At 42.9% G+C, this 26019-nt stretch overlaps 1 protein-coding gene across 5 annotated transcripts in view; it reads right to left on the bottom strand.

The window, feature by feature from the left end:
- Positions 1-26019, bottom strand: part of ect2 (epithelial cell transforming 2) — a 56035-nt gene that overhangs the window by 15121 nt on the left and 14895 nt on the right. For 3 of the 5 annotated variants that reach the window (XM_037770427.1, XM_037770428.1, XM_037770430.1), the window contains 17 exons: positions 24469-24558; positions 21771-21878; positions 20314-20387; positions 18089-18219; positions 17265-17380; positions 16693-16755; positions 13794-14019; positions 13410-13580; positions 11846-11970; positions 11017-11136; positions 10827-10895; positions 10262-10372; positions 8687-8783; positions 8328-8409; positions 6625-6703; positions 6199-6318; positions 3188-3326 (listed from right to left, as the gene is read on the bottom strand). In XM_037770427.1, the coding sequence (XP_037626355.1) occupies positions 3188-3326; positions 6199-6318; positions 6625-6703; positions 8328-8409; positions 8687-8783; positions 10262-10372; positions 10827-10895; positions 11017-11136; positions 11846-11970; positions 13410-13580; positions 13794-14019; positions 16693-16755; positions 17265-17380; positions 18089-18219; positions 20314-20387; positions 21771-21878; positions 24469-24558 (1921 nt within the window). The remainder of the gene's footprint in view (positions 1-3187; positions 3327-6198; positions 6319-6624; positions 6704-8327; positions 8410-8686; positions 8784-10261; positions 10373-10826; positions 10896-11016; positions 11137-11845; positions 11971-13409; positions 13581-13793; positions 14020-16692; positions 16756-17264; positions 17381-18088; positions 18220-20313; positions 20388-21770; positions 21879-24468; positions 24559-26019) is intronic. The other 2 variants (XM_037770429.1, XM_037770431.1) reach the window with 1 other exon arrangement.

Raw genomic sequence — 26019 nt, 5'->3', positions numbered from 1 at the left:
TTCCAACAGTGTACTGCAAGCCCGGCGTAACGTTAGTGTCCGGCCGAGAGAGAGAGAGCGTGTGTGTGTGACGATGAAAAATGATCAGTGATGTTATAGCTGTGAACGTACCATTGCAGTGTGTGTACAGTTTATTTGTCGGTGAATAAATGCTACAACTCCTCAAGACCAAAGCCAAGTTCCTGTGTCTTGCTTGCCACCTGCTGCTTAAAGTGAAGGTGGTTAGCCCTGAAGTTAGCGACAACTCCGGCTCAGGTGCACTTAAGGTGGGCTGACCTTTAAGGTGGACCAGCTACTCTCCTTTAAAGGTCGAATCGGTGTAGCTGAGAAATGAGCAAGAGTAAAATAGATTTAAAAAAAATGCTCCAACCTAAAAAACCAGCTAGCAGCACTAGTTCCAAAAGCCTTTAATCTAGAGAGAAACTACACTGACAGTCCGTCCCTTCAGGCCTCCCTCCAATGACACTCCCCCACAATTATCATAATGAACTTAAACAACCAACATGGTTATTGTTAGCACTCACAGCTGTCAAGCTAGCAGCTGTTGGAAGACTTCGTCGTCAGGCCAAGAGCCAAACAGGTGCACAGACAGACCCCCAGGTGGTGCTCAAGCATCTGCCTTTTTGGCCTCTGACTAGATAATCGTCTTTTTTTGCAAGATTTCTTTTTCTAATTTTATATTTTTTAATTTTTCAATTCAAAATCATTCTCAATTAAAAAAGGGGTTGTAATGCCCGGCAACTGCATTTGAGTTCTATTTCTGCGAGACCGCACAAGCCTCTTCCTCTTCCCTGGTCACAGCCACCACACTGTGGAGCAGCATCCAAGTCTGCCTGACCTGCCTTGGTTGGTAACAGCCAGCCAGGTAACCCTAGTGTGGGTTCAGGGCCTGGATACTGGGCTAAAGCCACAGGTCTTTTTAACTGCCAAAATATTTATTATGAGTATGAATATGAGCTCATACCCTGTACAACCACTGAATCTTGTGTGAAATGAATCTCTCCTCTCCCGCCGCGTGCACTAGGGCCGAATAGTTCGAAGCTTCATCCATTACGTTGAATTATTATTATTAACAACGTACAGAAACATTGCATGAAATAATCCACCTTCTCGCTCGCTCTCTCTTAAACACACACACACACACACACACACACACACACAGTGAGCGACGCGGCATTCCGTCTTCATCTCTGTGATTGTCTCGGTCCAAAAAGTCAAACTGTATTAAAAAATCCTCAATTGAAGCTTAGAAAAAAATGGCATTCCATACGGCCTTTATGGGCACCTGCGTCACCACTAGGTCATTTTGTCAGGGCTTAACCCCAGAGATGGTAAGATATACAACTATGCTTAACCCCGAACGCTTGTAGGCCCGAAAATAATTTTAAATGCAAGCCGACATGAAGCTCATGATACGTGAGACAGTCCTCCTAACATGTGGGGTGAGTGTATAGGCTACTATATCTTCACATCACAATTTATAATTAATCCGGAGAGTATAAACAACCGTTTTTCAATTGATTAAGACATACTTTGCATGTAATTAAGGTACCAGAGCTTGTTTATCAAAAACTTTCCTGGGGAGGGATCCCCCCCAGAACCTCCTTAAAGAGGTCCAGGCTAAGCCCCAATGTTTATGTCACTTGTATTACTTGGTTGGTCCGAAACCATGGCCATCATCCGTTGGGTATTAAACATCTGCATGATGTATGGGGATTGAAATAAATAAATATAATTTTCTATTAATAATTATGAGAGGGGTGCCCTTTTTTCTTCTTCATTTGAGCACCTGCCCCCAAAAATGTCTGTGTACGTCACTGCCGATAGCCTATGGGTTCCCAGATTGGTCTTTAATCAATAGTCAGGTTCCCATATTAACATTGAAATATGTTTTACTCGCTGTAATCATCCCTCATGTTCATACTGGCCGTTAAAAGATCCCTGTTTTCAATATGAATAGCCTATATGAAGCCTCAAATACATTTATTCACAGAGGGAGGACTGTGGATTTTGTCCCCCATCACTTACATTGAAAGGGCATTAGGAAGGGATGTTTCCATGGCCAGTATGGACAGGAGTAATGATTACAGCAAGCACAATCTGTTCCAATAGTCCATATGGACACCTGACCATTGTTTTAAGATTTCAAAAATTGTGATTCTACTCGTTAAAAGGGACTGTTTGTAACTTCTTCCTACAAGTATAAATCATTGCGGGTCGGTGTCCCATACGCGCTTGCATGTAGCTACGCTGTTCAGACTGAGACTCCAACACAAACTACACGGAAGCACCAAAACCTTCACCTTCACTCACACACATCGCGCTCGTCCTCACTCGCTCCAGCTCTCACGTGCATGCCCGCACACTACACAATGCAGAAGAGTTACGTTATCGCCTCCGACCAAAACTCTGGCGTCTCCCCTGTTCCTTCTGACCACGGTCGGGAGGCTGAAGCAGGAAAAGCTAATACTAGGATCAGCACTTATTCATGGAGAGACCTTCGTCTGGTCAGCTAACATTACTGCCAAGCAGGTGAGATATAGAGTGATATTGTGGTTTTAGCTGACGTGTTTTGCGTCACTGCTTTGACCGATGATGGTTCATGTCTATGTAGAGCGAGGGCGAGCAACAGGACACTGACTTTTGTTGACTTAACAGCCACAGATGTCGCTGTTAACAAGCAATGTCTGATTCTTACAGTCTCTTTAATTCAATTTGGACGTTTTTTTTTTATGTTTTCTCGGTGTGTCAAAGGGAACTGAAAACCAACCTTTGAGTCAGCAACTAATTCACATTCTTAAATTAAGAAATTACCCAAGTGAAATAAAACTTTCAATAACACCCAGGCTTGCTGTGTGATTTTCCAAAAAAAACACACCAAACAATTTGCCCCGGCTGACTCAGACCTCAGAGTGTGGAGCATCCTTCAACGAACACACTGAAATAGCTCTGTGCAATCAACCGTGTTTAAATAAAAAAAGAGCAGCAGAGATCTTGGAGTTGGTTTGTCATTGTTTTCAACATTGTTCTGTAATAATAATAGGGGCACTCCAAAACGGTGTTTAACCACTTGTGAGTGTTACAATGGGAGAGCAGATAAAACACCCTCAAACATGACATGCTGATGTGGAGTGATACGTGGGTAAATGTATTAGATTACGGTGCGTGAACATTGTCGCCGTCTTACCCTCTGTGTCCTGCAGGTCCAGCACTCTTCGAATCTGGGACAGCGGCATCAGTGTGATGTGTTTGAGCGGGGGCGGTGGTCTCGTCTGTCCCAGCGGACTCTTAAATGTATTGATCACCTTGTGTCGCTTCCTCGCAATCTGCAGAGACACACAAACACAAACACATGCACAAAATGAGACAGCAACTCTGGAGGTAAATGCGGAAGAAAGTGCAACTTGTGTGTGTGTGTGTTGTTGTTGTGATTTAGAATTGAGTGTGGGTGCACTTTGCAGTGTGTGGGTGAAGCTGCTATTGGTTACTTGGCAATAAATCAATGAGGCCTTCATAGAGGTAAACGATGCAACTCATTAATGCCACATTAATTAGATGCTGAGAGAGACAAAAGAGAGAGAGGAGGAGGAGGAGGGAGGAAGAGAGGAAGAGAGGAAGAGAGAGAGAGAGAGAGAGAGAGAGAGGGAGAGAGATGGAGGAGACGATAAAATAGGACACTACATCATAGGTCAATGTTGTTTTGGCAGTGTGAGTGAAGAGGGTGAGAGTGGTTATATGAATGCAAGAGTAATCAATGATCAGTGAAGATGGAGAGGAGTAGCGAGGCCACCCACTCTAACACAACATTCACTCATTATACGTACAAGACTACATGGAAAAAATGTCAGAAATCCATGTGTGGGGGCTGTTCAACATACACACATTCATTGGGAGTCGCTGACACCACCTGAATCAGCACGGCCACCCAGCTCATCTCTTTCAGGGCAGCCTGTCTTGTCCTGTTCTTGTGCTGCTCTTTTGCTAATTAACCGATTGTGTCAGCAATGATAGACTGCACACACGTGAATTGATCACCTTTTCAATGTTGCTACTCTGCAAAAAGACCTTCTTATACTCAACGCTGCATGTGCACATGAATCTCGGCATGCTGAGGCTCTCTTAAACAAGGTGCAGAGGAAGAAAGACGCAGGAGATTGGAGGCATTTATGGACTCGCTGGTTAAATGATATCAGTTTAAAGTGGTGAAAATAGAAAGCGCTTTTTTTGGTGATGCAGCTACTTATTGTAATTCGAGCATTTCTATTGCCTCTCGCCATGGTGACGGGGAGCCAGCGGCTCAGAGCAAACAGTGCAAACAACAAAAAGTGCTGAAAGAGCTAACACTGTTAAGCTACGCTTCCTTGATTATCAGCTGTAACTGCCGTATGAGAACGGCGCAGAGTGGTGGCTGTGAACTAGCTAGTGGGGCACGCTCACATGCACTAAAAGCACGGAGAAGCTCTTATTCCAACACACAAAGAGAGAGAGACTTCATTCTCTGCTCAGGTAGACATTAGATTCATCATTTGCCAGTAATTATCTTAAATGCATCCAAACATCTAGACTACAGAAGAATGCAAGAATGCTGGGGCTTTAGATTAACATCAAGAAAACAGAAGTCATGCCCCTCAACATAAAAGAACCACCTGTCAGAGCTAAATGGACCACAACTGACATGTACGTCATCTTTCAAAAACCTCGGATGCCGGGTAACATCAGATGGTGGAGCTGACCAAGACACTATGGCATTGCTAAGACTTGGAAACATCTGGAAGTCGACACATATAACTAGAAACACCAAGATAAAGTTATACAACAGCTGTGTACTATCTGTTCTTCTATATGGTGCTGAGTGCTGGAGAATGACTGAAAGAGACATATAGGCAAGCTTTCCAGCTTTCACAATACCCACCTCAGAAAGATCATGAGGATATTCTGCCCTAGGAAGATTACAAACCATGAACTACACAAAACGACAGGGTGCTTGGACATGGAAACAATATTGATAAGAAGAAGATGGAGATGGCTTGTACATGTATTAAGGAAACCATCTGATGACGTGACAAAAGTGGCATTGCGTTGGACACCAGAGGGAAAACGCAAAAGAGGAAGGCCCAAAACAACCTGGAGGCGAACCATCGAAGGAGAAATGAAGACGAGAGGATACAGCTGGAACAGCATTGAAAAGAAAGCAAACAACAGAGATGGGTGGAGATCCACGTGTCCACAGGGGCGTTTTTTATCGCAAGGGGATGCTATGCTTCCCAACATTGGATGCTTGGTGGGCTGTCACTAGAAACAAGGCACTAGGCTCCCTCCGTTGGCTGCTGCTCCCAGCTTTCAAACCGGAAACAACATGGAGGCTCGTTTTTGAAACTTTCTTCTCTTATTTCATGAAAATAGTTCACCGAAATGTGTTTCTGAAAACATTTGAGGCGAGAAATAAGCCGCGCAGTTGCTGAATCTGTCTTCATTTTGAATCGACAACGTTTATTTTAAAAGATTCTCGGAAGATTCGAGAGGCAGCGGGTCGTGTCGGACGCCCGTGATTTGCATAAAGTAGACTAGACCTCAACTTTATGCAAATGAGGAGCGGGCGTCGTGACGCTTCGTGCCTCGAACGCGCCACCACGCTACCAGAATGCATTGCATGGCTGCTTACATAGACAATGAATGGGAAGCGTGGAAAGGACAGAGCCTGTGGACACGTACCATGAGTCCTTGCCCTGTGTGCCAACCGGCACAACAACTGAGTAGGTAATCTTAACTGCATATTACTCCAGTGATGAAATCAATCCATGTCATAACCATTGTTGAATGAATGGTGTAAATCTAAACTCTAAAAGATAGTAAATTACATGTACAGTCACTGTATTACACTATCTCAAAAAGGTGGATTTAGTGCAAGTCACTCAGTTCATAAAAGTAGATGCTGGATTAGCTAGAAATTTCACTGTTTTAAATGTTGGTGTGACCAGACCTTCACAAAAGTAGACTAACTTTTACATTTTTCAGTTACGTTTAAAAGGCAGAATGATTTAAGTAAGGGGTTAAATGACTTCAAGAGTTAAAGACGGTGTCAGTCTAATTTGAAGGTTTCTCCCTACAGCCTGACCTGCGGTAAAACTGGCAAATTAGGAGTGAACATGTTCCGTGTAGGGCTGTCAAACGTTTATTGGTGTTTGTGTGTATTCTCACCTCGAGGCAGTCGTTGAAGAGGAAGAGGGTGACGTGTTCTCCACGGTCACAAGGCTGGTCTCCCAGGGCGATCGTTTCTACTCGGTGAACCAGACTGCGATGAGAGGACAGCAAGTTGGCCTGCAGAGAGGACAAAGCACAGGAAGTAAACATCTACTTCGTTTTAAAAGGAATTCACACATTCATATTATTTAAGAAACAAGTAATAAGGACATTTTGAATGTCTCCCACATCAACAAAACAGCCTAGTTCATTGAGGACTGGTAGAAAAAACATCATCGTAGGCACTGTCTGAGCTTGTAAAATACACTGACATATCTAACTATGGCTTGACTGATACATTTCTACATTAGGTCTATTTCAAGGCACTTGGTCAACACAACCACAGACATTCAGAAGAAGAAGAACAGCAATCCTCAAACTTACAGGACAGCCATCGACTTCGTAAACAACATCGAAGATCTGCTTCTGGCCTTCAGTCTTCCTCTTGTCCTCGTTGATGTGACTAGTGGGGATGAAGGACAGAGGGAAAGTTAGCAAATGGAAGAAAAGAGTGTTATAGAGCGCTGCAGGAATGAGTCCTAATACCAGGAAATGGGTTAGCATTTTAGCACTTCCTGTTCCCTCGTCTGGAAGTAAATGGGTTTTCTGATTGGGTTTTTAGTAAGATGGCTGAAATAAGGTCTAAATATCTCACTAAGGACTTTTGAAGCCTTTATGTGTCTTAAAAAGGCAGTTCCTACCAGAGGATATAGAAGATAACAATGGGATATTACTACTCAGAGTCCTACTTTCAATTCCTAAGAAGATGATTACAGTCTCCTGGTTGAGGCCGCAGCCCCCCCCCCCCCCCTCAGTAACACAATGGAGGGAGAAGGTTAAAGAGGTTTACTACATGGACAACATCACTGCAAGGTTACCACTAAGGACAGATGTATTCTTAACTAAGTGGACCCCAATAACTTCATTTTTCTTAAAGCTGAAGTAGGTGAGATTGGGGCAAATATGATAAAAAAATTTATTAAATTTAAAATAAATTTATTTTTATAAAAACGGTCGCTATATTGTGACAGTAGTACATGGAACAGGTAACCTGAAAAAAGGAGGAGTGTTTCAATTAGTTCCACATTGGCTATATGCCAATGTAAATGCCAGTTACTTCTGTAATTGTTTTATCCTGTTCTGCTTTCTCGTCTAAAGGCTGCTTGAAAGCAGCGTGGGATAAGGAGTTGTGCTCCGGCTTGTTTTTTCCTCATCCCGGTGATCGGCACATCTGGGCGACGCCGTTGAATGTGCCTAAGCATGTTTGAAGTGTTAAATTTCCCATTCACATCCCCTACAACGGTGGAGCGACGCCGACACGCCGTCCTCGTCTTTTAAACAACTCTCTCTCCGTTGCTGTTGTAGCTGACCGGGAACCTGCAGGCGGGTCTTTCAGCTCGCCGCAGTGACTCACATGCCAAGCGCAGCAGATGTCAAGAAAAGAGAAAACCCTCTGAGTATTTATCCGGAGTGGGAGAAGTCAGGTGGGAATGTAAAAGTTAGTTTGATAATCACCAGCTGGACACACGTTTTACCCAATGGAGTTACTTTAAGGCTAGACTTGTATCAGTAGATCAATGACTGATCATCAGAGCAGCAGTTATCACCTCTGAAAACCAATTATCTGGGGAAACTATGAATTTAAAATTTCCAATTTTAAGTAATTTAAATGGAACAATCATTTTGTGTAGCCTATTACTACTGTATCTTCTTTATTATCCTCTACAATTAGTATGTTTCATGCCATACATTGCTTAAAAGCGCACGCCTATTTTAAAAAAAGTCATGTGTTTGTTTTGACTACAGTTTAAAGAATCTGAGCATAATGTGACACACAGAACTGAATACAAACTCCCAATGATCTGAAAACACACGGGAATATCAAGGAGTCAGATATGTCAAGAATTACAAATGGTCAAAGTCACTTGTTTCTTGTTAAATCTAAATCTAACGGTCAGTTATTGCAAGACGAACCTACATAATGCTTCGTATGAGGAGAGAGTTCACACGTGCTGTAGGAAAATGATGCAGTATTGCTGGCTGTGTGATCATCACACAAAAGAAAGGGTAAGGTCGCGCCAACTCACGTCATGACTTCTTTCAGAGACTCAATTGCTTTCTCCAGCGTTATCTTGTCTGGGTTGTCATCAGACGTATGTTTCTTTATGTCTGAAATGGTGGAAGAAAGAAAGAGAAAGTTTGGTAAGAAGGTAGACAGGCGGGATAGGAGATGAGAATCATGTAGAGAAAGGCGAGCGGGAAAAGAACAGCGAGAAAGAGAAATTACAGACAGGTATCAACAGGAGATAATGGAGGGAGGAGGTAGTATGGGAAGAGAAAGATAAAGAGAAAAAGACAAGGACGGATGTCATTAGCATAAGAAATGTTTTTTTTTCTTCACTCTTTTAACAAAGGGTGTGTGTATGCGAGTGTATGTGTGTGTTACCGTTAAGAAGAAGGGCCACACTAGGCAGTCTCTGTACAGGCCTGATGAGCAGCTCCACCAGTGTCTGCCTGCCGCATTCTGGCTTGGACTGGTTGATCTGTAGAATGAAAGCATTATAATGTTCAGCCAAGTTCACACTACACCACTTTCAAAGTGGTCAGATCTCACTACACAACCTGCTGTCTCGTAAATCGGGAGTCTTAAAGTCGTGGTTTTCACACTACAGTACATGACTGGCCACAACGTGTTTCATCGAGAGGAATCCCTGATGACTTTTTGTCACGAAAACACACGCGAGAATTGACACGGGCGTAGTCATGCTCGTTGATGTTGTTGCACATAATAGCCTGTTTCCACACATTGTTATATGTAGATCAGTCACTGTTACTGTATGTGTGTCGTTTATTCATGCAAACAACTTTGCTCCGAGTTGCAAATGCATGTATGTGTTATACATTAAAGTTCCTATTGTTACAAGTGACCCCTCCTCCCCCGGGTTTCCCCTCAACCCGTGTCTCGCGCTCTCATTGGCTGTAGCTCCCTGACAGACTACCCGACAGGTCCAGATATTTAGCCTGCTAGATATCTGGGATGTGTCCGTGATACACCAGTGATCCTCTCAGCTCACATCTTTAACAGTTCACTCGTAGCGCTGAGTGAGCGCCGACGTGTGAGCGCTGAGCCAACGTGGATTTTCCCCTGATCTGGGGGCTTTTATTGGGGGCTTCGCGAGCGGAAAATCAGGGCTAAAGTGGTGTGGTGTGAACTAGGTTTAGGGACACTGATTTGTGAGACAATTTTTGCACTGCATGCTGACCACCAGCAAAATGAAGGTCAATTCGCTCAAGTCCATCCGCTCAACAGGCTTTTTTGCTGTAAATCTGCAACAAGTCAGTACTGTAGTAGTTATTGGCGTGTGTGCTGGAGAAGCTGTGCTCTTACTACTGAGACTGTCCGTCAGTCACTCAGAAAATACACTTAAAAAAAAAGATAAATAGTGGTGAAAAAGCTCAGTGCTACCCGTGTGTTGATTAGGGCTGCACAAGTTATCGACATATTATTGAAATCGAGGTGCAATAGTTGTTAAAGGTGAAATTGGTGTCAAAATACCATTTTACATTAAATATTGTGAGGCTGCAGAGATTTCCTACCCTACACATCATATTCTACACTCTTAAGAAAGCATCTTTGTTTGGTGCAGATCCCCACAAAAGATCATACCATAATCATTTTAATATGATTTTAAGTGAAAATGTAAAAACAATCATTCTCTCTAATAACGCAAATCATATCGCAATTGCAATATCCGTCAAAATAATTAGATATTTTTTTCGAAATCGTTTAGCCCTAGTGTCGATACTGTGGAACATGAGTATTGAAACCGTTTCTAACATTCACTATCCATACATCAATATTTTTGACAACACTAATTTGTAGTGTTGCTGTGAAATCTAATCTATATGTGCCATATCGATCCATCTATCTATCTATCTATCTATCTATCTATCTATCTATCTATCTATCTATCTATCAGTCAGGCAAACAAACATACAGTACAAATGCAAAAGGTCATACCTTGAGAAAAGCGTGGAAACGTGGCTTTTGTCTCTCACAACGAACAATTGTCTCCTTGCTCATTTCAAAGAAGTTGACAAAAGGCGGGTAGGCCTTCACCAGCTTTTCAGACTGGAAAGAGAGAAGATGAGGACAGGGCCGAGGCATCAAGAAGAAGATCCACACAGATACAAGCACGAGGTTTCACAGAGAGGGGAATAAAACAAAACAAATGCTGCATCAGCTTTGGGATTGTTTTGTTTAAAAGGTATAATATGCAACCGTTGCAACAAAAACTCCATTGGGTTGAGTCCGTCCCTTAACTTTCTCAAGGAACTTGATTATTTTTGCTCAATCCATCTTTAGAGTAAAAACGTTTAAAGAGAGGTTTTAAATTGAATCTTTCTTCATTTTAAGCTAGTTGCATTAGGAGTTGTAACACCATGATTTAATCATTGTTGGTGCAACCCAGCCTTACAGGCTCCTACAGATGAGTGTGCAACAGCTAACAGCATACGTTACCATATGTGTGTACGTTGTTGTATGAACAACACGTGCATACTCGTAGAGATGTGTTTGTACTCACATATTTGAGGATGATATCTCCTACACTCTTGTCCTCTGACCAGTCTGACAGGAGGTCCTCCAGGTTACTCTGATGAACAAACCAACCATCACACACACAGAAAATAACAGGTCAACGATGCCCCTTCAAAAAAAGAAAAGACATCACAAACGTCAAACTTGGTTTGGATAGACAGTCGAGGACACGCTACCTTTATTCTCATGTGCACGTCGTAGATTTCTGGGATGCTGCCAAATATGGTCTTCATCTCTTCTTGGGCCAGGATGGGTCCACCCACCTGCTCCTCTTTTTCCAACGGAAGCTTGAAAAGCTTCAAATAAAAACAGATATGAGAGAAGCGCACGAACAAAACAGATGTTCCACAAAACTGCACAAAAAAAACAAAACATCAATGAGCAATATTCAGTTTAGTATATAGAGTGTCAGTCAACAAAAGATGTTAGCATCTGAGGTGGGTTTCACAACTATAGCTTGGTTAATTCGGTCCAGACCGAGGGGAAAATGACACACTGTTGCGTTTTAGCTCTAGTCTGCTTCGTGTGAAGATAACGTTATGTCAAATGCAGTATGCCAAAAATACCAGGATAAACCCCGTAGAATACAACACAGAAGACGGATTACAAGAGAGGGAGATGGAGAGATGTTTGAGGCAGAAAGAGAGTGGAGACAGGTAGAGAAAGAGTGAATGAAAAGGATGTCAAAATGGAGGAAGCCTAAGAAAGATAATAAAGAAAAAAGAAAAAGGAAAAAAAGAGAAAAGAGATTTTGAACGGGGAGGAGACAGAAAGAGAAATGGTCAGGCAGGCCATTTTCTCCCTCACTGGTCAGCGGTCTGCCTCTGCTGGGACCAACTGATAAGACAGGCCAAGTGAGAGCATGCAAACACACACACCTTTAATGATTGTAGCTTAGCCTCAAACTGTTGTCAGGGGCAACTGGCCAACCTGTGAGGGGAGTGCTAGACTTGTCTACATTGTGCGAACACACAGACACACAGACACACACACACACACAGCTACCTGTAGGATGGTGCTTAAAATGTCCACATAGTTGCTCTCAGTCTGGTAGAGCTCCTTGGAGACCTGCCACCTGGCTGACTGCTTGGATAGAACCGGAGTGGAACTCTTGGATGGCTTTGAGCTCTCTGGAGGAACGAGACAGGCAGGGAAGGGAGGAAAGCAACTTGTTAATACTGTGCTGAAGCAAGGACAGACACTCCCCATGTGTCAATCCACTAGACTTTTAGCAATTCTAAATGAAATTAGGGGCTGAATCAAAGTAAAGTGTCTAAATAAAACTTGGAGTACGGGCTACTGGTAGACTACATCACTTTCAGTTTTGTACCTGATATTTTTTGCTAAAAAGAAAACATTTCTGTCTGTGGTACACACTGGATGCGCCGTACAGGCTTGGGCAGTATACATTTTTTCATACCTTCCTGACATTTCACTGGGAAAGCTGGAATATGACGGTATTTGTGTAAAAGAAATGCAGCGTAAAGGCTGAGCTGGTGACACTGTGACCTGCACAAGTCCATGATCATGTTTGTACTCCATTACACTCTGCTGGCCTGGGCATAATTCAGTGCTTCACTAACAATGCTTTCACATCACATGCCCGGATCCGAGTACACTTGTCCCCAAAGTCCAATTCGATTGATTAGCTTGAACGCTCCGTACCCTACTCGGGCACAGTTCGTCGATCCGAACTCGAGTCCACTTGAAAAGGTGGTCTGGGGTACGGTTCTCATCAGGTGTGAAAGCTAACCGTACCGAAACACGGAAGTGGACTGCTAGTTAACGCGAGCAACGTTAGCAGTCAGTGAGTAGTATTGAAAGGGCAGGCTTTTTTCAACACCGCCGGTCTCCTCCGAAATTTGTATACATATAAAACGATTTCATATCTATGTCTGTATCTGCACACATCATGCGCCGACCTCATCCTCTGAACTGTACGGCTGTGGATGATAAAGCAGGAAGGCGAGAGGTTCCTTAAAATGTTAACAATAGTAGGCGATGGGGTCGAGCGGAGCTGATTTAATGGTCTACCTCCCTAGAACGAGAGTCGCTCAGCTGCTCAGCGGGCAGAGAAAGAGACAGCGGGGGAAACAGCGTGTAAAGCGGCATATTTTTACATCAAACTCTGTGAAATAAGAGTTTATTTCGATCAAACCAGAATTGGCGATTGTTGGACGACGACGGTTTAGGTGAGTTTTTATTTTGTTTCTGTCAAATTTGAATGAAGTGTTTTACGACGCTCCGCCACGAGAACAGCTGATCTCAACATAAACAAATACACAAGGGTGATGACGCAAGTGTACTCGGGTATGGAACAACTTTATTAATGTGAAAGCTGAGCGGCGAGGGGGAGCAATCGTACTCGGGCACGGTAAGGATCAATCGTACCTAATGTGAAAACGCCCTAAAACACTATTTTCCATCGGTAAAACTGATGCAGGACTTATTTATTGTTACCACAGAGTTCTTTCATCCTTCCAACAACTGCTTTATATTAGCCTTGAGTTGGTCTGATATCTGCTAACATCATCAGCAGAACAGTCGTACTCTTGAAGAAAAACCTAACCTGCAGAAGTTCCTGGCTGCTGCTGCTCCTCGTCGGGTTGTTGAAGAGTACCCAGGAAGGACCTTTTCCTCCTCTCTTTCCTGTCTGTCCTAAGCCTCCTTTCCCTGGTTTTCCTTCTACTCTTCCTATTCCTGGTCACAGTATCGCCTCCTTTGCTCTCTGTATTGTTCCCTACTCAAAATGAAGAGGGGTTCATCTCGTTACTGTTCTCTTAAGAAGAATCAACCATAATCACAAAAGAGAGAATATCCTTTAAGTTGCTGTATTTTTTCCACAAACATATACATATACCAGAACTGGTAGAACTGTCAACCAGAGAAATAAAAAGGGTTTTCATGCTGGATCAAGCAGGTGTTTTCCAGTCCTCCATTATTTTTCTCTTACCTGCAAAGGCCTTGCATGTCTCAGGGGTATTAGAGATGTCCAGCAGAGAACCAATCGACATGGAGGGCTCTGCCGACAGCCTTTTGCGTGGCGGAGGGAAGGGAGAGATCTCCGTCTCCTTGGTGAGCTGCGCCAGCGTGTCCCTCAGATGCCGACGCTTACGGTTACTGTTGGGGGTGGTGAGGGACAGGAGGGACACAGCCTTCTTCATGGCCGGGCTGTCGTTCTGAAGTACAGGGGGACAAAAAGAAAAATATATGAGGACAAGATGAATACAAGATAGGTAAAAAAAAAAAAAAAGATAGCAATGTGACAGCAAGCTGCACGCAAACTGTGATAACACCGTGAAGCAAAAAAAAAACTTTTGCAATTATCTGTTGAACAGTGAGGTGGGCCCATCCAAAATGTCATACTGTCTTCTTCTTTTTTGTGTAAATCTCGATTCCTGGTTGTACAATGCTGTGTCCTCAACCAAAGAAATTCTAAGTTGTATTAGTAAATTTAATCGACAAAGTTTCTCTACAAAGAATCACACAAAAGCACCACTCTAAAACTGGTGTTTACCAGAGATGTGCTCAGAAGTTTCTTGGAAATAAGTCATTGAGCATGAAAAAAGCATAAAAAACAACTAACGGACTAAAGAAATCTTAGTCGACTAAGACCAAAATGACCGATTAGTGGACTCATCAACTAAGAGGGGGCAGCCCTAGCGGTGGTTCTGGCTAAAATGGATCTCAATTGCACTGTGTAACCCAGTGTCGAACTTATTTTAAGGGCGTGGTAACTTGATAAACCCACTTTGAAACTTCCTTTGGTGAGACTGACCTTGGTAACACCTCTAAAAAGATCCAATGGCAGTTTTTCCACACGGCTGAGATAACTAAGCCGAGCTGTGAGCAAACACAAGCACATGTTGTACGGTGCGAACGGTTTTCCACAGGACGGGGTGGCTCAGTAGAGAGCCTTTAGCCTCCGGCTCTTCATCCATCAACGGTTCACTGTGGTTGTTTACGGGGTTTTCTTGTACTATTCCTCACTTGAAAAAAAATTCAAACTGATCCACTGACTAAACCTTGTTGCTTTGGCCAATTTGTATTGCCAAAAAAAGCACCACTAACAAAGTATCTTTAATCTCCGTGACATGCATACTGCATTTCCTTCACGATAAAGAGGTTCCCCTCGTGGACTCTTGTAGGACAGCAATCGGTAATATCGGAGCGTAATACTGTGAATGTAAAAGTGCAAATGAACTCCAGAAATACAAAGATTCAGTTTAAAGCTGCAGAAGTATTGAGAGTGCTAGTGCGAGTGAGTGAGATGGTCACAGGTCAAGGCGGCAGTATGCTTCAAATGAAATGCTTTTCAGATTATCCAACAGCATGTGAATCTGATACGGGTCCTATAAACAGCATATCCCATTTGGATTATTCTGAATGGAGCATTTTCAGATTAAGACATGTGTGATATGCTGATATTATTCTGGTTTTAGGAGCATTCTTTGGACATGTATACAGAGCATTCGCAATATGAGTTTCAATAAGGGTTTTTGCCGCAGTTTGTGACACACGACCTCTTTCCTGTTTACAGTCAGCTCTGTGTGTTGGACACAAACCGACTAGCCGACAGTGAGCAGGGATGCATGCCCAAAAGAAGAGAAGGAGAAACACTCCTACTGTTAAACATTATGAAAGACTTTGATATCAACAATTTTTTTTCAGGAATATACGCAAAATATCACAACGCCGACCTTTTAAAGAAGGCGGTCAAAGGATTGAAAGAGGGAGGCTGTGTTCGTACAGTCCAACAAGTCCTCCATCAGTTACATTAATCAGAGTGCTGCACGGCAGCATGTAAACAGATATTAGTGGAATAATCATTTTCATTAGCCATGTAAAGAGTTGGCTCAGTGTTTCCCCCTCTACTCATTCTGCAGCGGTGCAGCTATAACTTTACACAATCATTAATATCCTCTGCTCTCGTGTTTCACCGAGTGCAGGGCACGCACCATTTTTAACTTTGAAATTGAAAAAAGGGTTACAAAGAACCCTGGCAATGAAATAGCCCTCCTGTGGGGATACTGGAGGAGCCTGGATAGGGGTCCTTTGTTTGGTTTCAAATGAATGATAAAACTCTACAGTAACAGAAATTAAAAGTAGTGAGACGGGTATGGGCCGCTACATCAAAATAAATGGTTGGTATTAAAAAAAAAACTGATGTGACAAAGAGATTTATAGACAAGGTTAATTCAATGCCTTTATACTGTTGGTATATAATTCTTATACTTATTCTTTGTCTTGTGTGCAGTATCCTTTAGGGGAATGTATATACATTTGGCTTGAATTAATACAGATATTCTCAACCACTGAGCCGGGGCCCACTGTTGGGCCCTCAGAGCATTGCCTAGTGGGCTGCGGAGGTACTGACAAATGGTTAAATTAACCTCCTCAAAATCCAACGGCCGCTATTCTGTTTTTCAGAGGTTGTAGTGGGTTTTAAAGCTAGAGGAAGGATACTGGAATGATATGAAACCAAAAATCCTAAGGAATCCATTGGTCCCAACCATGCCATGCTAGCTTTCCGGGAAGGAGGCTAAATAACACTTCAAAGTTACGCAAAGTAAACGAAAAGTGATGTTGGAGACAACCCTGCACCAGTAATAGCTCCAAAGTGATGTGGTGAGGAAATATGACCCTGAATAGTTTGGATTCATAATGGCAGGCAGTGACGGGTGAGGGTAAGCTGAATATTTATGTGGGTCATAACACATATTTATAGCCCAGCTCGTCATTTATTTGGTCCTCAAAATGATTTTAACAATCAGACGTGGGCCTCAAGTTACAGAAGGCTAAGAACTCCTGAGTTAATACACACACATTAACATTACCCATAATACACTCACCTTCTCGTAGAGGTACATGGATTCTCCGGCCCGAGCGTCCATTTGAATGCTGCCCCAGAACCACTATCACAGAGGAGAGAGAACTGTTTTTTACTGACCCCTGGGTTAGGACAGAGGATGGTAGAAAAACAGATTTCTGATACGAGAATAACAGACTTTCTTTTGAAAAACAATAAAACTGGCAGAGCAAAGAAAAAGGCCGTATTGATCGTGGGGTTATAACTACACCTAAACCACCACTCTACCTCGGCTCAAATTGTTCATCAACTGGAATGGAGAAATCTATTATTGATCCCTCTCTCTCTGACAGCACAGACAGAGAGAGAGAGAGGGAGAGTGGAGACTGGATCTATTGAAGTTTCATCAAAAAGCAATCCTGATCATTTGGCAATCGGTTTAGGAAGACTGAGAGGATTCATTATTTTCCCCTCGTCCTTGTTATGTCTGTATCTTCCTGTAACAAAAAACTTATACCCATAATTCTGTTATGTTCAAGATAGTGCTGGACTAGTATCAGAGGGGTCAAACTTGTTTGTGTTAGGAAAACAGCACAGAAACAAAAAACAACCTACCTCTTGTTTGACCACATAGAGTTTCTTGGAGGGAGGAAATGGCAGCTCCTTTACTGAGTTTTCCTCCACCACCATGTGTGTACACCTCTCATCTCCAACCTCACGAGAACTCCCACCTTAGACACCGAAAAAGAAGAATATGATGAAAATATATACATACACACACACATATATACACAAAGACCTTCTTTTAAATGGATCCGCTTTACTAATCTTAATGTAGGTGTGAATGTCTTGAATCAGAACTGACCATTCACTAAACCCTCATAGCTTAGCAATCGTAACTAGGGGCAACAGGTCCATTAAGTTTTGGATTTCCCAACATGATGAAACAGTCCGCTCTAGCAAGAACAGTGCTCCATATCCATACTAGGACTGTACCGAATGTCATATTTTTTTAACATTCAAAGCTGCTATTGAGGTTTTATGAATGTTAAGTCGTCATAATATGATGACATCACCCCAAAAAAAGAAGAAAAAATCCTCGAATAAAATCCTCAATTTGTCAAAAAAGTCTGTAAAATGTCCGGAAAAAAAAAAGTCAGAAAAATGTTCAGGAAAAAAAAGGTCTGAAAATGTCTGAAAAAGAAAAAGTCTGAAAAATGTCCAAAGAAAAGTCAGAAAAATGTTTGAAAAATGTCCTAAAACTATTTGGTACAGCCCTAATCCAAAGAGCTTTGAAGGTGGTGTACTTTTTTTTGCTATTTTCATAAAGTGTACAGTAAAGTGTAAGCACAGTGAATAATGTCTGTCTGCATAAAAACAACAAAAAAACTACATGTAAAAAAATACTATGACTGATCCCCGTGTGGTGAAGCACTAACCGTGTTTGATAGTCCTCTCCTCCATATTGGCCTTCTCTTCATCTGAGAAACCCAAAAAACTGAGGATGCAGTCCTGGAATGGAGGCACTTTGAACTCTGTTCGAAACTCCTCTTCTCCTGCATGAAAGTACCTTAACACACGAAGGTGGGAGAAACAAGGTCAGTATCAAATCTACCATGTAATCATTCCTGCAATTATAGTACTTTAAGTGCAATTGTTTCACACACACACACAAAAACACTGGTGAATGTTCGAGGTCTTAAAACTGTCAAGTACACAGACTTGATTCTGTAACTGTTCTATTTTAATAGGATCTGCTAGTAGATCTACGGAAGCACAATGCATTCCATTGAGAAATAAATATTTGCCCTGTTGTTTTGTATTAACAAGATAATTATCTCAGAATTCTGAGAAAAGTTTTAATGAAAAGAAAAAATTCTAGCCTACTTCGCCGGGAGGAGAGTGCACGGCTCTGGAGACGGAGCTCAGCGTTGCCTAGTTAGCGGCTGTAGCAACTCGAATTGCAAAACCCAGCGCCAGGGGTCTGATCCCGGACCACCCGAACGCCTGCCAGATTAGTAAACTTTCTGGCAATCGAGACAGAAGATAAGGACAACACTGTTCCTGTAAAGCCGGGTAGGTCTTAATTAACTGTTATAATCATTAAAAAACAAAAGCACATTCTGCTAATGTTAGCTCCACAGGTTTTTACGTCAAAACGTGACGTTTTAGAAAAAGTATATCTGCTTCCAACCTCTCCGGGTAACGTACATATCACTACTACGCAACGTTTAACCACGACTAGCTCAAAAACAACAAAACCAGTCAGAAAATGAGGAAAATCGGAAATGCATTAGCGTCTTTGGAGCAGAGCCGTATAGTTGTCGGACCGTGGTCAAAGCTGGTTGATGCTACTTCGCGACGGGTCAATTCCTTAGATAATAATCTCAGAAAAAAAGGGAAAATATTTTTTTGTTCTCATGTGAAAGCATACCGTTTAGATCAAGCATATATTGTAAACATGCACTGAGAAACTGTCCCTCACACTAGAGTAATTTAGGTTTTATGTAATCGCTTTATGTCGATGTATCATTAAACAGAAAACCTAGTTTGTAATAATTATCATGAAGGGAGTAAAAAGGGAAAATTAAAGAAAACATACAGTACCATATGTGTAAACTAATAATAGTGTGCAACAATTTTGTTTATCCAACAAGTGTTCTCCATTCTCCTTCTCTCGTTGTATTTGTTGGACAAAAGTAGTTGTAAAAGGGTGGTAACTGTACTGTTCTGTACTGTACTGTAGTAACCTTGAAAGTACCTTAAAGGTCCCATATCGTGCTCATTTTCAGGTTCATTCTTGTATTTTGTGTTTCTACTAGAACATGTTTACATGCTGTAATGCTAAAAAAAAAAAATTTTTTTCCTCGTACTGTCTGCCTGAATATGCCTGTATTTACCCTCTGTCTGAAACACTCCGTTTTAGTACATTTCAATGGAATTGCATTGCTAGGTAACAGTTTGGGTCCATGTGTCCTTCCTGTCAGCTGATGACATTCACATACACTGCAACAGGAAATAAACTGGGACACATTTAGAATGTTTACATTTAAAACTGTGTAATGGTCTATATATTGTATATCTGTGAAATCACAAATGGACAGAAATCCTAACGGCTTGTTTCAAATGCACAATTTCTGAATACGGGCTGTTTGCGTTTTGATAGTTTAAGAGTATTTATATAGCACTTAAACCTGCTTTATAATGTTAAAGACCTGAAAATTCCACTTTTTACAATATGGGACCTTTAAACACTTTGTATCGCCTCCTGAGTAGTGCCAAAATTGAGCCCAATCCAAGTTTCTTTTACTAACAGTATATTTACAAAGCAGCAGAATATACTCATGGTTGCACAGCGATGTTACAGAAAACAATCTGTCACAAACGATCTTTCGCTGAGTGCAGATATAGGCTTGCAAAAAGAGAACATAAAGCAGACAACAGCCAATGTTCACTTTGGCCTGCCGGACCACTGAAAGTGATGGTCAGCAATGGCTCAAAATAACAATTAATAATAATTATTAACTAATGATAATTTCATTGCCAACCTCGACGTCGAAATTCCTCGCACACACACTGATTCTTACTCACATATGCAGAGGCACTGTCATAAAGGAGAGCAGCTTTGAATGGTACATAAGCTTCCTTCTTTCCTTCAACTTACACTTCATCTCTTCTCTCCCAGGCCTTATGGATCCATGGTGGAGTGAGAATGGGCGTCCCCATGCACACTGCCAGCTGAGAGATAGGGCACAATAAGACAGAGAGTAAAGAGAGAGAGGAGGAAAACAAAACACAAATGAGTAAATACAACTTTATAATAATTATAATATCTTCAAATCGCTCCACTGTCAATCCTCACAGTCTGTTTTCATTACTCCTGATCGCCGGAATCAAAATCACGATACAAATTCGACAGGTACATACAGTTTTCACTTCAGGCGCAATATAAAAACAAGTATGAGAGGCTCCATTGGTTGAAACAGTTCCTTTTTTCCCCCTTTCGTTTAGCAACACACTTTCAAATGGAAAGCAGTCTTGACTGCCTGTCACGCAAGTGACTCAACTTCTTACTGCGTTTTGTTTTGTTGTGCTAGAACCAAATACACCCTACACAAGACTTTCAGGAGGAAAAGGTAAGGTAAGGTGAAAAAAGTGAAGGTAATAACTAAGATGAGGGAGAGAGAAAGAAAAAAAAAATCATTAAATAGGAAATCATTGCCAGAGATGATTGAAAGAAGTAAAGGATCAAGCATCTGTTAATCCCAGAGAAACCAAGAGAATGACGTGTCAGTCTGTTCATCCACCCATCTGGGTGTATTGTTTAAAAAGGATTCAACTGGGACTTAAAGGTTAATTAAAGGCAAATTCGATATTCAAGAGCAGAGGGACTGCCTCCACACGGCTCTCAACGTGGCGACGGCTGAGCCAGCGCTAACAGTGTTAACCTGGGGGGGAGAACCGGAGGGTGTGGGTGAACTTCATGCTGTATTGAAGAAGACTTGAAACTAGCGATTGAGACCATGAACTCATGTTTACAATGTTTACTGAGGTAATAAATCAAGTGAGAAGTAGGCTCATTTTCTCATAGACTTCTATACAACCAGAGGAGTCGCCCCCTGCTGGCTGGCAGAGAGAATGCAGGTTTAAGGCACTTCAGCATTGGCTTCACTTCTCAGACCCGGAGGTAGCCCACTGCTCCCCCACCAGCCTCCTCCTCCTCTCTCTCCTTATTTTGATTTCTAAAATAATCAGCTATAGACTGCTTCATTTTTGGAATTTTTTTGTAAAGTTTTTCCCGCTACATACATCACAAGATTGAAAAAAAAAAACGAGGTAAAACAAGAGTGAACCTGGAACAGAAAAACAATATTATCATTATCTTTATATGCTCTAATATTTGTCTTTTAGTTAGTTATTTCTTAATTTGTCTAAACATTCTTGAAATTTTAATTTTTTTATCTTACAGTATGAACATTGTATATTGCCAAGTTTAAACAGTACATATACATTTTTAACAATATTACTTAGCCCGACTGCACAGTAGCATTAATGTCAGACACACACTGAATAAAAAGATAGTAAGATCAGAGTAAATAAAAAAAGAAAGCATGGACAAACCCTGTATTTCTCTCCATGTGTGGAGTAGGCGATGAGATGAGTAACCTTGGTGCTGAAGTCTTTCCGGATGGTCCCACCCATATGATGAACCAGATTCACCAAGTTCTTCTACAAGGAAAAAAAAAAAAAAAAAAAAAGCACAAGCTAAGCACAAACAGAGAAAATAAATACCTAGGTGGAACATGCCAGACATTTTGCTATGCCACTGGCTTTTTTTGTATTGCTATTAATCTTTTTGTCCAGATAGTTTTCACTCTGCATACCTGAGACTATTGATTTCCAAATACCATGTATACCAGGCATTGGGTGGAAATGTGTTACAGTAACATTATACACAAATAAGCAGAGAAACATGATGTGCAGGAACATTATGACTATAGCCCGACCAAAATGTATCAGATACGAAGGTTACAATATTGTAACCCAAGTTCTATCTCCCGGACTCTATGGGTAATACTCTCCTCCAATCACACGCATGCTTTTGCCCACTGAGATTTGCATAAACATGGCCGGCCAATCAGGACGTGCCTACCAGATACGTGCATTACCAGAGTATATAAGGCGGCGTCCAGCGCTACCCGGCATCCCACGCCCTCTTCGGCGAGCGCTACAGGAGCGGTAGAGCCTCCCTGGTAGAGGGCTTCGCCTGTGCTTATAGAACTAGGGTTACAATATCGTAACCTTCGTTCTAACTCACACAGGCTCTCTACTGGACTCGATGGGTACAGGGTGGAGCCCAATGTACACCCCGTCAACCTAACCACACCGATCCAGACCGGCTAAGGATTAAACACCCCAGCCAAACTACTTCTTTATAACCTAGGCCGCCGCAGCGGAGAAGTAGGGGGCCCCAGCCACCTCAGATAATACCCAACTGTTCTGGGTAAAGCCATGGTCTAACCCGGCAGGGTAAAAAACGAACAGCCCTGAAAACCACATTCCCCGGGTCAAGAGACACGGGAACATGTACAGTAGGTGTATCATGCCCAGAGGGGGTCAGATGCAACACAACCAACACACACGCCTCACCTTTTTTCACCAGTTCTGTGTCGTTTCAGCGAGCACAGACCCTGAAGAGGAGCCCGACATGTCCAAGAGGTAAAACCGTACGAACGGGCAAGGCGTCGACCATGGCGCCGCCGTACATACAGTATGTCCTCTACACTCACCCCACTGAACAAGGCCGCAGACACCGCAGTGCTGCGTGTTGAGTATGCACGGACCACAGTGGGAGGGTCTCTTCCCGCCCGGCTATAGGCTTGGGAGATGCACTCACAAAGCAAGCCCGCCAGCCGTTTCTTGGAAAGGGCTATACCAGCCACACCATCACAGAAACACACGGGGCATAGCAGATGCAACTTTGCCTTCCTGTCTCCCGCATTGGGTGGAGGACAAAAAAGAATCGGGTTGTATAACCCTCGACCTGAAAAAACTCCTTAAGTTCTTAGGAACAAAGGAGGGGTTTGGTCTGAGAGTAGCCCTGCTGCGGTCACCCTGAAGCATCAAGCAACTGGGGTACGACAGTGCGGTTAGTCTTAGCTGAGGTCAATCCAAGCTGTCTTGAATGGCAACGCCTTTAAAGAGGAACACTCTAGAGGCTCAAAGGGGTCCTTAACCAAAGCCTCGAGTACCAATGGCAGTTCCCACTGCAAGGAGGAGGCGTGCACCACTGGTCGTTGCCTCATGAGAGGGGTGGCCAAAGACCGGTCTGTCGCCAGAACCCTCATGGCAGGAAGAAATGGCTGCAGCATACACTTTAATAGTGGCACGAGACAGCCCTCTATCCATCAGACACTGTAAAAAGGAGAAAATAGACCCGACTGCACAGGACAGGGGATCTAGCTTCCTTTTCTTGCACCAACGTTGGAACACTAACCACTTCGCCTTGTAACTGGCAGTGGTTGATCCCGCTCTTGCCACTTGGATAGTCTGCGCAACCTGTACAGACAGTCCAGCCCTCCTCAGCCTGTCCCTCTCAGGAGCCAAGCCTGGAGAGGATGGCACAGCGTGGGCATCACGCCTATTGCCCCCCGCCTCCTGAGACAGGAACCCCCCCAGAACTGGTGGATGGTCCAAGGCTGGGCCGCCAACATCCGAGTCAGTTCTGCGTACCATGGCACCGAGCAACGACCTGGTGCTGTCAGAATGACTGACAACTGCTCCCGCCTCACTCTCTCCAGTTGGGGAGGGATGAGACGGAGCGGCGGAAAGGCGTAAAGCAGCTTTCTTGGCCATGGCGCATGAGCAAACACGTCGAGGGTGTTGAGTCGGTGGCAAACAGATCACAATCGTCCGGCAGAGGCACGCTTCTTGACATGAGGTCGGCCCTCCTGTTCTCCAGTCCAGGTTGTGGAGAGCCTTCAGAGACAACAGGTGCTCTGAGGCCCACAACCACAGGTTCTCCGCTGACCCCAACAGAGCAGCAGACCGAACTCCGCCCCGTCTGACGATGTAAGCCACAGTGGTGCGCTTGCTGGTTCTCCTCTGAGGACCATGTATACCAGGCCTCAAGGACAATTCTTCATCCTTGAGTGGACGTTTGTGCCAATTTCAAAGAAATTCCCTCAAGGTGTTCATGAGACGTTCACAAGAATTGTACGGACCGACGGACAACCTGAAAACATGATGCCTCCGGTCACGGCTGTTGCGGAGGCATAAAAAAAAAGTTAGTTGCATAATGTTAAGTTAATATACTCACCATCTCCTCTTTGTTCCTGAAGCCGGTGAAACACAGCGACAGGGTAAGCATTGTGGTGGAGTAGAGAGGACGACATGAAAACTGTAGAGGCTGTGGGGAAGCGAAAAATCTGAAATCAGTGCACTACAAAAGCAAAAAAAAAAAAAAAAAAAAAAAAAAAAAAAAAAAAAAAAAAAATCACAAAAGAATGTAACTTCAGTTTTATGAGAACTGTAATAAGAGGAAGGGGGGTGTGAGACAATATCTCGACGCGGGCGAGAGCTGTGACCCATGACCAGATTATTATAGTTCATAAAAATGCAGCGCAGTTTATGAGTCACCGTTTGTCACCGTTAGTAGAGAATGCAGTCTGCAGTGTAGTTCATAAACTTCAGTGATAAACCGGACAATTGTAGAGTAACATCAGGCTTCATGATCAAAGAAAGTTGTTGCATCACATCTTCAGTTCGTACTACACGTATAGCCTGTATCCCAGTAAGACAGGGGAAACACTACAGTTTTACCATTACGTTTTTTATCAATGGATGATTCGAATAATACCTGGTTTTAGGAGACCATTTCTCCTGTTATCACGAGATATACATCTTTACGATGCTCTGCAATGCAGTCAAAACCAGCGTCGTGTACGTGTGTGCCGTCTTCATCTGACAAACGTGCGGAGCGCCTCTGTCTTGTTGATAGAGGCCACGGTCGGGGCATATTGTTCATGTTCGACACTAGCATCCTATGTGAAGCCTCTGTCAGACAGACAGCATAGCAGGGAGCTGCAGCTCCTGTTCATCATCCTCTTCAAAGCCATGATATATTTTTTTTTTTTTGCATCTCGCTTTCTCAAATCAAGGATCTCAGATTTGTCTCTGGTGGACCTCAGCCCACCCCCCACATGACAAACAGACAACATATCGCTCTGAGTGAGAATTTCAGAGTGAAGCTGTAAGTTCTTTATTTGAATTTCAGGGTTGAAAAGGTTTAAGAAGCCGCGCTTTAGACCAAGTGGTGTCAAACATATGGCCCGGGGGCCAGAACCGGAACGCCAAAGGGCCCAATCTGGCCCACTGGATGACTTTGCAAAGTTATTAATTCCAATTTTTCAATAAAATACACTGCTATTCCTATTTGGGGGTTGCGCTGTCCTGATAACAGTAGCAGGCCCTATGCTGGATGCACTATTATAGATGCTTATGTATAGGCTACGTGACACAACACCGTCAAGATACTGTTCATGCAGGAGCCGCCGGTGGAAAATGTCTTTGTCAAAAAGGAGAAAAGTGGACAGTGTCGGGTTTTCCAAGAAAAAATGGACCAGTTCCTGTTTCCTCACAGAGGTAAATGGGAAGCCGGTGTGCTTGGTGTGTTCAGCACCTTTCAGTGCTCTAGGAATATAATATTCGGCGCCACCGTCTGAATTATCGTGGCGAAAAAAATACAAGAACTTGTCAGGAAAACTGACAACAGAGAAGATAAATGGAAGGATTGAGGAAACAGTAGTCTGTTTTTTAGTCGTAACCGAGAGATCGGTGAGACATCTCAGGTTGTTCATCGTCTATTTTG

The sequence above is a fragment of the Sebastes umbrosus genome, chromosome 5, assembly GCF_015220745.1.
Source record: "Sebastes umbrosus isolate fSebUmb1 chromosome 5, fSebUmb1.pri, whole genome shotgun sequence".
Lineage (NCBI taxonomy): Eukaryota > Metazoa > Chordata > Actinopteri > Perciformes > Sebastidae > Sebastes > Sebastes umbrosus.
This window is presented reverse-complemented; position numbering and strand designations above follow the sequence as displayed.